General features: G+C 32.8%; 1 protein-coding gene across 3 annotated transcripts in view; it reads right to left on the bottom strand.

Moving 5' to 3' along the window:
- The window catches only part of LOC111630987 (voltage-dependent calcium channel subunit alpha-2/delta-1-like), an 89590-nt gene that overhangs the window by 57210 nt on the left and 19260 nt on the right, over positions 1 to 13120 (bottom strand). For all 3 annotated transcript variants that reach the window (XM_023375166.1, XM_023375167.1, XM_023375165.1), the window contains exons 2-4: positions 11557 to 11638; positions 10067 to 10183; positions 1838 to 1897 (exon numbers count right to left, since the gene is read on the bottom strand). In XM_023375166.1, coding sequence (XP_023230934.1) covers positions 1838 to 1897; positions 10067 to 10183; positions 11557 to 11628 — 249 coding nt within the window. In that variant the 5' untranslated portion in view covers positions 11629 to 11638. The remainder of the gene's footprint in view (positions 1 to 1837; positions 1898 to 10066; positions 10184 to 11556; positions 11639 to 13120) is intronic.

Here is a 13120-nt window from a genome sequence, read left to right as displayed (position 1 = left end):
CAGCACAATGCAATTTTATGACTAAAAGCTTTGCAAATATTTTCTAATTGATGATTTATTCATGTGATTAGTAAGTTGGCTTACTAACAAATTTATATGCCATTACCACCGCTAAAAAAGTCCACATTAGACAATGCCTCAATCCCACCCTCCTCATCATGTACTGTACAATGATGTGCTGCACTTTTTCAATCCCCTCCTCTTTAGACTGTATATGTAATTGAAGTGCTTATTTACAAAATGTCTCTTGTTCAAAAGTTTCAAAATTGAGATATTAATTCAGTGATGGTTTCTCCTTTTATTTCTGCTTTCATTTTGTTTCAAATCATCATATAAACTGTGAAAAATTACTTTCAAATACAAATTTGCAATCAAAATGACAACAAGATGGTGACCAACAAGGGGCATAGCCACAGTGGGGCTGGGTGGGATGCTTGCTCTACCTTGGCTCATTTAGTCAAACGAAAAATTATAGGTCAATAAAAATTAAGAAAAACACTTCAATTAATGAATGACTCCTAAACTCAAAATTATTTTTTAACAGCTTATTATTGAAGATTATAGATTAGTATTAAATTAAACTGTCATAAAATATTATGTCAATAAACTGTGGTATTATATATATAAAACAATAAATCCAAAGCTGGAATCCTCAGTCTATAATGTGACTAGTATGGTTATCACCTACCACAGACTAGTACTGACTGACATAACATGAACCCCATCCCAGGGCATAGGCATCCCTCAGATATTTCCATAGTTCCAAAAATAACAGTTTTTTATAAATCAAATTGTAATGCCCAAGCACTATGTATAGTTTATTTCATTTATTTTATATATATATATATAATATGACGTGTGTCATGTCAGGTTTTGTTGTAAAATTCCATTTTATTTTATGGTACCGGATTGTGAACGGGTTGGGCCCGTCGTACTTGTTGATTGGTCAGTGACTAACATCACGTGTGTTTCATGTCACACCCAATGGCAGGAAGTATAAATATTGGAACTCCCATCCAAAGTGAACTTTCTGGTTCCTGTTTCTTGAGTGATCAACAGTCAACGTGGTGTAAGAGTGTCGGTAAAGAAGAAGAAAGGGACTGACAAGTGTGAACTTTCAAATGAAGAGAATGGAATCCAAATCTGTCGTATAGAATACGCCCATTGTTCACGAAATAAGTGCAAGATATTAAAACAGGAAACATCGAAGGACTTCAGAAAAACATTTTGTCAGTATGTTGATTATTGTGTTCTTTTAAAAGGAGAAGTAATATCTTCAATCCTTTTCTCATATAGTGTACGTGTTACCTAATCTTGTAAATTTAAATAGAATTATGTTCCTCTCATGTTTTAGAACAGATGAATATTTTGTAAATATTTATGATTAAACCCGTTACTAAAATTTAACCAGATTTGTAAAGTCCTTAAATTTGTCCGTGCCTTGACCCTATAACATCGCCTAACAGACCTAGGTCTATTGGGGCTTAACAAAATGTTGAAAAGTTTGTTAAGTGATGATGTTCTTAGATATTTCATCAGTCCAAAAGATATGGCACCCAAGGCCCCTATTACAATTGGTACAACTTTGGTACTTTTGTTCCACAGTCATGTTATCTCAATTGCTACATATATATAAAGGAATTTATATTAATAATATTGGATGATGTTTTTGTTTAATCAGTAACTCATTGTAATATTTTCTCACTGATTGTATAAATTATTGAGAAAATAGTAAATGAGATAGTAAATTTTAGAAAATGATTATTGAAAATATAAATTGTAATAAAAATTGTATTTTAGAATTTTAATTATACATTAATAATTAAAATATACTTACTCTCAAATCTGGATTATACTTATAATCTTCTATTATCTTTTCAGCAGCAGTGACTGATCTCTACAAATAAAAACCAAAATAATTTTATCCACATAATTTAACTATATTTTGTAGATTATCATCAAATATAAAAAATCTGAATTAATATGCAAACTTTATTGTAAGAAAACTAACATTAAGCAGAAATAAAATGCTAGTTTGACAATTTTTTTCTGATTATTCATTGGCGAGAGCCAAAAGTTGTGAATTCATCAATATTTCTGGGAAAACATGAGTACAATTAAAAGTAATTACCAGTGGAGTTTAGACAACTGTCCCACTTTATGACTAGTTTACAGTTACTATCATGGAAGAAAGTTTTTGGTTGTTCTCAAAACCATTTTTTAATGACATGCATTAAATCATCATCAATATAAAGTGCCTTTTTCAGTGATCCATAGACATGTTAATTACAGGGTGACATAAGGTGGATGCTCCAGGTTAAAAACTTTTGTTTCCTTGAATGGTGTCACCCGCTTTGTTCAGTATGTCAGCCATTAACACCATACTCATACAGTCTGAATGTATTTGAACACAACCTCTATTTTGTGACAACTATAAAGCCCTGCCAGAGACAGATATCAAATGCTCCACAACCCTCCACACAAAAGAAGCTGGATCACAACTTGTTAATTAGTTTTGGACAGATTCAGTATTGTGGCAGCTTATTTCCTTCCTGGTGCACTGCAAACCCATGTGCCAAACCAACACTCTGTTTGAAAATATAAATCATATAAATAGATTGTCCTAACTATAGAGGTTACTAGTAGTGTGTGCAATGATTTGACTTCCTGATGCCAACTCTCAACTTTCAGTTCACCCAATAATTTCTTTTATACAAATATTCACAAATATAAAAAAAAAGTATTTACTGGTGTTAATTATTGTACATTTATATTGTTAATTATTGTACAGCTATATCTGGCAACACTGGCAAAAGTGTTCTGTCGTCAGAGGTTCGTCAATTTGAAATGTTGTAAATAAGTTCCGCTAGTCAGTAAAGTTAAGTAATAAAAGAAAAGAAAAACGAAAGATAATGCTTCATTTTTTGTCTTAACAACTGGAAATCAAATAACTAAATTTAAATAAAAATTTTAATAATGTTTATAAAATTTGTATGAATCCATAACGAAAAGTAACAGTTTATAGGAAAGTTACATAAAATGATTATAATAAGTCGTCTTATATTTTAATAATTTGAATTTTCAAATTATTAAAATATTAAATGCAAACAGTAAAATTAATTAAAAATAAAATGTTTTAATTATGGGTAATTCTGATTTACATATATTTCTCAACGAAAACATAATCGTTCTTTGTAAATTATTAATTATTATTTGGTTTAATTAAATTCATTAGAAAATTTAACATTACAGAAAGATATACTGTCCTCTATTAGTAACTTAAATGATCAGATATTTTCATTAATTTTTATTAAATTTAGAAAAACCTGAAAAATATCCTATAAAGGTCCAAGATTCATCTAACATATCAATATATTGATATGAGGATGGCATATAGAGCAGGTCAAAAATGTTAGTTTTTCAATAAAACTATCTCAGCAAAAAAAAACCATATAGTGTGATATGTTAGTATATTGATAGTTATGTTAAAATTAATACTTCAAGTCAGAATCTTTTCAGATATATCAATATAATTATATTTAAACTGCAGTAAAACCTCGCTTATGTGTGTGGCTGTAAGCCGTAATTTAAGGGGAAAAGAAAAATTAATGACATCTTTTTTTTTCGTTTTCTTCTACTACCTTGAAGTTGTCTTTCTTCTTTGCTGACAGAGTCTGCACTTCTGGGATAAAGCCCTCTCTTGTCCAAGTAAAAACTGGTTTAACTAATTTTGTGGTCTGTGGTATGTATTAACGTCGGAATTAGATTACGAAAAGGATTGAAACGGATTCGTAAGAACAAGTATCAAGCATGTCTTTATTCAAGAAGAAGCGGTACAGAACTCTGCAGTGCGCAGGCGCGCTACTAAATATATACATTTGAAGTGCCATAGATGGCGCTGCGATACATAGCATCATCCCCTCCTAAGGAGAAGTTACAAACATAGTCTTGTAAGTATCTAGGAGTTTTACAATGTCTACGACTTGACTCTTGAGTACTAGAGGAGTCTGAAGTTAAGGCAGTATCTGATGATGAATTTTTCATGTTGTCTTTCTGGGGAATATTTTCAACTATAGGATTATTTACTTCTTCTTCCCACCACAGCTGAAGAGGAACGAATGAAGCACCTTGAGATTCGAGGGATGCGGATGATCGAGATCTCAGTTGATCAATATGACGTTTCCATATGGAACCATTAGGGAGCTCAATGTTATAGGTAACAGGTGAAAGTTTCTGAATAACTTTACCAGCAACCCAATATTCTTTAGAACAAAAGTCACGAGCAAAAATTGTGTCTCCTATCATGAAAGAACGCTGTGGACGAACTACGTTGTTATCCGATAAGGTTAAAGGGCGCAACAAATCTAGTCTTGAGCGAAGTTTTCTGTTGAACAGCATTTCACTAGGTGTTTTACCAGTAGAACAATGAGTAGTAGTACGATACGAAGTAAGGAATTGGAGGAGGGATGTCATTAAATCCTTTTCACGACTTAATTTTTTTAAGGATGACTTAAACGTTTTGATAAATCCTTCAACTGCTCCATTAGTTGCAGGATGGTATGGCGGAGAGAATGTCTGACGAATTCCGTTTTGTGCTAAAAACATTCTGAATTCACGAGATGTGAATTGAGGGCCATTATCAGAATGAACATGTAATGGAAGGCCATGACGACTAAACCAAGATCTAAGTGCCAGAATAGTAGCGGAAGAATCTGTGGATTGCATTATTTGAATTTCAGGATATTTAGTTTTTGCATCAATACCTATTAGAAACATTTTTCCAAGGAAAGGTCCAGCGAAGTCGATATGCACTCTACTCCAAGGTTCTTCAGGAATTGGCCATCTTAAAGTATTGGTAGAGGGAGGATTTCGATNTGTGGCTACATGCCATAATTGTATAGTTATAGTTTATATTTTTATTAAATATATTTCCCTTTGTCTTCATTTCTATTGTCTTTCTTTCTGGAAGTTTCTCCCTACTTTTGTTTAACGGTGTAACAGCAGGTGACCCCTGTGTAACAAAGGGGAAGGTGTGTAACCCTCAGGGTATAACGGGGTCCAAGAGTTCATTCTAGAGGTAGTAGAGGACAGGAAAAGACATGTGAAGAAGGCTCTTGGGTTGTTGAACCGAGTGGAGACTAAACGGACTTTTCGAGGAGAAAAGAATACGGAAGCTATCGAAAACTGAAAAGGAGGTTTTCGTGCGTTTTAAAGTGTATAGTGAAGACCAAGAAAACTTCCACAGGGAAGGAATTATCTTTCGCCGTGGATCAAGAGGCTCACCCCCACTTACTACAATCCCCCGTGAAGCACACCGAAATCATTGGGTACCCGACTTCCTTTTTCTCTCATCTTTATATTTCAATTCATATCTTACCTTAGACCTAATTTTCATCTTTAGAATATAATAATTAGCCGTAAGCTTAGTTATAAGGTATAATTGTATAGTATATAAGTAAAATAGTTATTAAACTACGAGATTGTCGCGTTATATAACTGGTCCGTAAAGTTTTTTGTTACAGAAATTAATTAAATGTTCGAGGGTAGAGATTGTAGCTGGCATCCGAACCACATTTCCGGTATTCTGTGCGCGAATTAAAGAATTTCATATCATAAAAGTTGTGTTTCTTTGTCTCCGGTATTCGCGCTTATCTCACACTGTTATGTGCAAATGAAATGTTGTGAGAAACCATCAAATATATTCATTAAACATTAGAAAGGATTCTGCCTATATATTTATCAACTTTAGTAAGAAGATAAAGGATGTGTCACGGCTACTTAACAGTAAGAAACAATTGTACACAAAAATTAGTATAGTTATGTACGTTATCAGTATAAGCGTGTATAATTACAGTGTATACAGTGTTTTATTTTTTAATTTAATGTATGTAGGTTTATGTTCTCATCGCTATCAAATTATCCTAACAGCAGTAAATAATAACTTGTGCTGTACGTGTGTCATTGAAATTTTTTAAATGGTATGTCTTAAATGTTATATGTTTTAGAATCGTTATATAATTTTTAAAAAATGTAATAATCTAATGTAAATGTTTCTTCTTATCAGTTGACTGATGAGGGGCTATACGCCCGAAACGTGTAAAAGTGCCCATATCAACTGAATAAAGTGGATAAACGCCAAGTGTTTTAATAATAACACAGTCTTGTGTTCATTAGTAAATAAATGTATTAACGTCGGAATTAGATTACGAAAAGGATTGAAATGGATTCGTAAGAACAAGTAACAAGCATGTCTTTATTCAAGAAGAAGCGGGTACAGAACTCTGCAGTGCGCAGGCGCGCTACTAAATATATACATTCGAAGTGCCATAGATGGCGCTGCGATACATAGCAGTCTGCTTAAAAGGAGTAGAACCTCAAGGAGAGACTTTTTTGGATGGGAACTGGAGAGAGAAGATGCGGGTCCCCGAGTAGTAGGAAGATTATATGGCCAAGGATCCTTAAGGTCAGGAAAACCAAGATACTGAACCCTAAATATGACATTGTGGATATTTGAGGGTTCTTTGGAGAGATGACGATGTCCCCATTCTGGTTTTTGATAGAAGAAAAGTTCTGGAACATGTGTTCCTATTTTTGTTTAAAAAGTACTTGATCCAATAAAAGACTTGGATACCTTTTTGTTTTCTATCACTTACCTTTTTATCACTAACTTTCACCCTCTGTCAATCAAACTCCTCTTTCATCTTAGAATTAAGATTAGCATTAATAATTAGTTTTAAGTATTTAGTCCACTTTTCTTGTCCTCACAGTAGATTAAACAGTCAGTTTTACTTAAAATATTTTATATGCATTTTTAAGGTTTTTTTTTTATTATTTTACTGTATTGCAATTGAGTGTTTGTCACGAGTACATTTCTCGGCTGATATCGTGGGTTGTGTTTTAGTTACTTGTTACGATTCTGTTGTCATTTTGAATAAAATTTTGTTTGTATAGATTTTATTGTGTCACAACCTGTTACTTAAAATCTTACATCACACAATGTATATTTGTATAACCTTTGGTATATACAATTTCTGGTTCATAAATGAGGTGGTTACCCAAATGGGAGTGTGACAAAATTGATACACAGAACTGTAATTAGAGTACTATACTGAATCCTGCTAACAGTTTAATACAGATTATAAAAGTAAACAAATAACAGGAGAAGAATGAAGTTACTGACCACAGTCAATGCCATGAATAACCGGTATGGCAGTAATGTAAACAAATAATAAAAAAATTCATGTAATACAGTCGACCCCCTATAACGTACGTTCCTATAACGACAATTCCTATAACGTAGCGAAAAAATTGTAGCAACTTTCGTATAACGTACCTCCTATAACGTCGTTTCGCGACAAGATTGATAGAGTCTGGACCAATAGTGGATGAGCAGCCGAACTACTTTCCTCCGACCCTGCGCCACGCTACGGAGCGGCTAAATTGAGTTTGCTATCGTCTGTTTAGTATTATATATAAATTATATATAAATTAGGTACTGTACATATAATTATATATTAATTATATATAAATTAGGTACTGTATATATAATTATATATTAACTTAATTTATTGTAACTTTATTATAATTATATATATGCTTTCTGCCGCCTGGCAACACGCTACGGAGATTTTAGGCTAGTAAGTTGAGTTTATTATCGTCTGTACAGTATGTAAATTAGGTACCGTAAGTCTAATACAGCACTAATTTTATACATTTCTTGTGAAAGAAACACTTCTTATTCAACGGCCATAAAAATTATTTATATTAATGATGTCTCCAAAGGTCAAGTTATTTTTATGCGAAAAATTCGTTATTAGAAATCGCGGCCGCCATTTAATGTGCTGTTCTGCGATGAAAACCAGCTTTAAGCAACGGCGTAGTCGAACAGTACACACTCGGTAAGTAATCCTATAATTTTTTGTTTATAGCATAGTTTATACGGATTACTCCCAAAAAATTATACGTGTTTTGGAAATGTTGAGTCGAATTAGTCTAGAATCGGTTAATTTTATAGAAGAAAACCTTTCGAACAGCCTTAGTCTGTAAAGTTCCCACCTATCGGGCTGCGATTGGATCATGTATTTAATCATTCCTATAACGTAAAATTCGTTTAGTATGGAACGTATCTAAGCGTTATAGGGGGGTCTACTGTACTGTGCATCATTTATAATATACAGTAATTTACACTTTCATACAGGTCAATATACTAACACTGAATAATAAAGTATTAAAATACAGGATACATGTATAGTGGATGCAAGCTATTTGTAGCAGTATTTATTTAAGTATTATACCCATTATTATTACAGTAGAGCATCGATTATCCAAATACCGATCAACTGAAACATTGGTTAACTGAAAGCATTCCAGTCGGCAAATTCAAATTTCTGCTAGTGCTGTGTGCTGCAATATTTGGCTATCTTGGACTACTCCAATATTATTTTTGTTGGTGTGCATGTGTTTTAGTTGGCAGCACTGGTGCGACCATGAGAGGGTACTTAAACAGAAGTCACTAAATATGCAGAAGTGTTCAAGTGTCAAAAAAAGTTTAAATAATTAAACCAGCTTTTACATCAGGGTTATTGATATTTTTCTTAATTGAGTGATTTAGACTGCTCATTGCTGATTAAAGTACATAGCTATATTTTTACAAATGGGAGGCCCGAGTGATACTCAAGTTCACATGTTAAAATATCATAAAAGTATCAAATCAAGGGATCAGGCTTTGATTCTAACGCTCGTAAAAATTGAAAGAAACACCTAAATAAAACCGGAAAATAATAAAACTATTAATTGAGAGAAAAAAGTAAGTTTTTAAATAACCTTAAAAGGAGATGCAGTGCTGAGATTGTGTGTCAGACTTACAAGAATTTGAAACAATTCAATACAAGCAAAGGTGCAATTAATTTCCCTTGATTAGATTACAACACAGTGTCGAATTAAACCTTTGGTACCTTGAAATAGTCTGTCATCTGTCTAGATACAGGAAACTGACCAATCAAAAGGGCTAGAGATCCGGGAAAGAGAATCTTTTAAAAACCTGGATCTCAAGGACAAAGACAGACTTCTCCCAGCCTCTGATAGTGACAACCACTGTCCAAACTTTCCCCAGCTTTCAACTGTAGTCAACTGTCCAGACTTTTCCCTGCCTCCTCCATGTGGACACCACCCTGTTTGAACGTCGGGCTATTACTCTTCATCACTGGACATCCCATACCATCAAAGCATTGACTGACTGCCCCGGGACCAACGACTCAAACAGTCCAGCACCTCCAGAAGACAACACACACTAGATTGTAAGACTTAGTAAAAATAAATGGGTTTGTTTGTCACTGCAGCTATTTGCCTCACTTTCCTTCACTCCACATACAATAATCCTGACATTTGGTAATCCCTAATTCGGCAACCTCACACAAAATACAAATCAGATTTTGTATAAAATTATTGAACAGATATATAATTGTCTTTCTTCTTGCTAAATTCTGAAGATAAATTTAATTTGTTGTATGTAAATGGAGATTGATTTTATTTGATCATCATCTGATGGAAGGATCTTGGCACCCTCTTCCAAAACTATAGCAACAAAGCTCAATTCCATTTAAAGTGTTTTAAACAACATATTAAGTTTAGAAATGGGGTTTTTTGTTATATCAGCCATATAAACATGGATAAATGTCATTTTAAGGACATTCCTATCATGGTCACTTAATTGAGATTTAAATGATCACTGATGCGGAGTTTGATTTATATTAAAACTTATGCAGTTTTATAAAGGAATTTCGGGAGTGGTCAAATAAGCGAGGTGTCCAAAGCGAGGTTTCACTATATATTAAATGAAATTATATTGATAATTTTCTAATCGTAACAGGAAGTACTTTATCCAAATAGCCTTAAATGACTCTCATTTAGCCATAACATAGATATTTTACAAGAACAGTAATAAATAATTGTTATGATTATATACTAAACTAAAATTTAACATCTACAGAATTTCAGTTTAAATTTCTTCTAAGCTTATTGTATATTGAAAACTTAGAGGAACTTCAAATTTTATTTATCTAATTACCTTCAATGCTTCCATTGTTTTTTCTAATTTCTTTGATAAATCTGAAGACATTTTTGAAACAATTTGTTCACCATCTAAAGCGGTCAATTTAACTTTATCTCCTACTTCAGTATAAGCCTAAAAACAACATATTCATAAAAAATTACAAAATTGAATATCATTACTGTACAAGATATAAAATTAAATGATTAGCATTATAAAATTACAGTATAACATATAGGCCTACTTATTGATTAAATAATATCTCTAATTTTCAAATTTTATTGTTGATTTTTTAGAATATATGTCAGATAATTTTGCTAGTATTTACATAAATATTCCATCCTTTATATTTCATATACGCTTTATGGAATATAAAGGATAGAATATTCTATGTAATTTTTTGGTCATAGGATTACCATCCAATGAACAAATAGTTCTATTCAGTTCTAATACATAAATCACAAGTTTATTTCATAGAGAAACGTTGCCAACAGTGTACTACATAAACAAGAGAGAAAAAACTTGTGATGCTTAACTCATGTTTTCACAACAAAAAAGAATAAACAAGACTTGTTTTTCATGTCTGGCACATTGTGCTCCCAAACTTAAACTTCCTCTTTAATGATAGGTCATGTTAAGCTGAATGCCCATTGATTTATTTATTTGGTAATAATGGGACCTCAAACTTAGGGGTTGTCCATAAATTATGTCCATACTAGAAGTAGGGTGACCAGATATTGACATAGTCAAAGTAGGACATTTGAAGTTTTATAATGCTTCCCAGTAGGACATTTGACAACCCAGCTTAAAATAATAAAAATCGGTAGTATAAAAAGCACAAAACACTAAAAATTAATAAGTAAATAATTTTAAATTGATATACTACTCTTGTTGTTTTAAATACTACTCTTTGTTGCAATTGTACCCATTATTTAATATAAGAATATGAAAAAAAAAAGTTTATTGTTATTATTAATGACTACCTATTGGCCCAGTAGTAGTTATCTGTGAAAGTAGAACATTTCCATTAGGCGGTAGGACAAAGGACAAAAGGTTTAATTGTAGGACGTGTCGCCACGGTAGGACGGGTGGTCACCCTAACTGGAAGGGATAGAGGGGGGACAAAATCAGACACAGTGAGGGTGGTTGAACTTCAATAGACATCCGTTTTATTTCATTAACTTTTACACAATTTATACATTTTATTATGCATATGATTCTGAGAGTGGTTGAGTTTTGCTGGATATCTGAAGGAGGGAGAGGTTATAGAAACTTGGACAAACTGGGACAAGAGATGGAGGGAAAGTAAAAATTTCAAGAAAAATGAAGACATAATTTATGGACAGCCCCTTATTAATTATTGAATATTTTGAATGTTTAAACTTAATATGATTTAAAAATTCAAAATATTGAAAATAAAAACTGCCAAGTTTGAGTAATTTTTATTTTCAATATTTATTACATAGTTTAACTCAATATGTTAACAACTTCATTAATATCTTACTAACCTTTTTTAAGGCATGTATACCAGAATATTTATTTAAAAACTCTAACAATTCATCTCTTAGCTTCATAGCCATTTCTTCAACACTAAAATTAAAACAAAATTAATTCATATATAAGAAAGACTAAAAATCTTAATAAATTCAAACTTTTAAAAACATTCATATTATAACAGATTTAATAGTGTTTAACCATTATTTACAAATTCAAATGATTGATGATAATCCTGCATGCAATCCTACAATTTAATTATGAAAAAGTTGCCTAGAAATAAAATGTTTTCAATATCATCTTCACATTTCAATCACGTATAAAATATATATACAGCCAAACCTTGGTTTATGAACTTAATTCGTTTATAAAAGTTGTTCAGAAACCATTTGTTCTCAAAACAAAACAAATTTTCCCATAAGAAACAATGTAAAATGGATTAATCCATTCCCAACCTCAAAACAAAACCTCTTTCTAATCTTTTTAGCTGTATTTCAATCCACAAATATGCCTATAAAGTAAACTCAGTCAGAAGTAACCTCAAAGTACCGTACCTTTGAAAAAGTGTTTTGGTGTAATATTTTTTAAAGTTAGAAATGACATGTTGATCCATCAGCTGAATCAGTGGAGTTGTATTAGGAGGCAGAAACTTCACAATGATGAAGTTGAACTCTTCCAGTAACTTGGGGCAGGAGCACGGTCCATCAAAAGATGGCACTTCAGTGGCAAGTTATTTCATTAAGATGTGGTGGTGTGGAGGACAAAGGAAGGATGACAAAGAAGTAACCATAAAATCAAACAGGATATTTATTCAACTACAGCTACTTAGTCCTTCGTACACCTGGTTCGTTTACACTAAACACACTTGATCCCAAACTATAGTACGTGCACAAGTTCGAATCCGTCCGACAAAATTCTATATTTTCACAAATAGAACACGTGCTCGCGACAATAAAAAGATTATGGTTTAAGATACTACGACTACTTAAATCTACCTTAATCTAGCTTATATGCTAAGGAAGAAGGGTAAAGAAATTAAGAGATATGAAGAGAAGAGATAAGTATAAAGGACAGATTTTGTGGGGGTACCCGGGTAAACTTGGGAGTCTCCGATCTTCTCTATATTGGTACTTGAATTAACTCAATTTCCTTCCTCTTGATTCCGTCTCTTGAGAATTCGGGAGCGTTTTTTCTTGAGGTCTTATGGCTGGATGTCTTTCTAATTTTCGTCCGTTCGCAGACGACTTCCAAGCCTTCTCCGTTTGTCCCACTAGGCGACAAACCTCTAGCTTGCTCTTTCCTACGTCTGCACACCTCAGACGCTGACCCAAAAGTATCCAGTTCGTTCTCTCTGATGGCCTCAGGGCTTCTTAATGTCCCTTTTGTCTTCTCCCCTTTGTCCGTCCTTGGACAAAGGTCGTCCCCCACCCACAGAAAAGGAATAGGTTAGAAAGTTCTAGAAACACGTTAAAGACAAAGGAATTTAGGAGAAAATAAAATTTATATCTACCCCTATTTACAAAAACATGGCGTACCGCCACAAAGATGTTTTCTCACACTAGGAGCAAAAACTTCATG

The sequence above is a fragment of the Centruroides sculpturatus genome, unplaced genomic scaffold (genome assembly GCF_000671375.1).
Source record: "Centruroides sculpturatus isolate CEXI.00-Female unplaced genomic scaffold, Cexi_2.0 scaffold687, whole genome shotgun sequence".
Classification (NCBI taxonomy): domain Eukaryota; kingdom Metazoa; phylum Arthropoda; class Arachnida; order Scorpiones; family Buthidae; genus Centruroides; species Centruroides sculpturatus.
The sequence above is the reverse complement of the archived record's forward strand: the minus strand, read 5'-3'. Positions and strand labels throughout refer to the sequence as shown.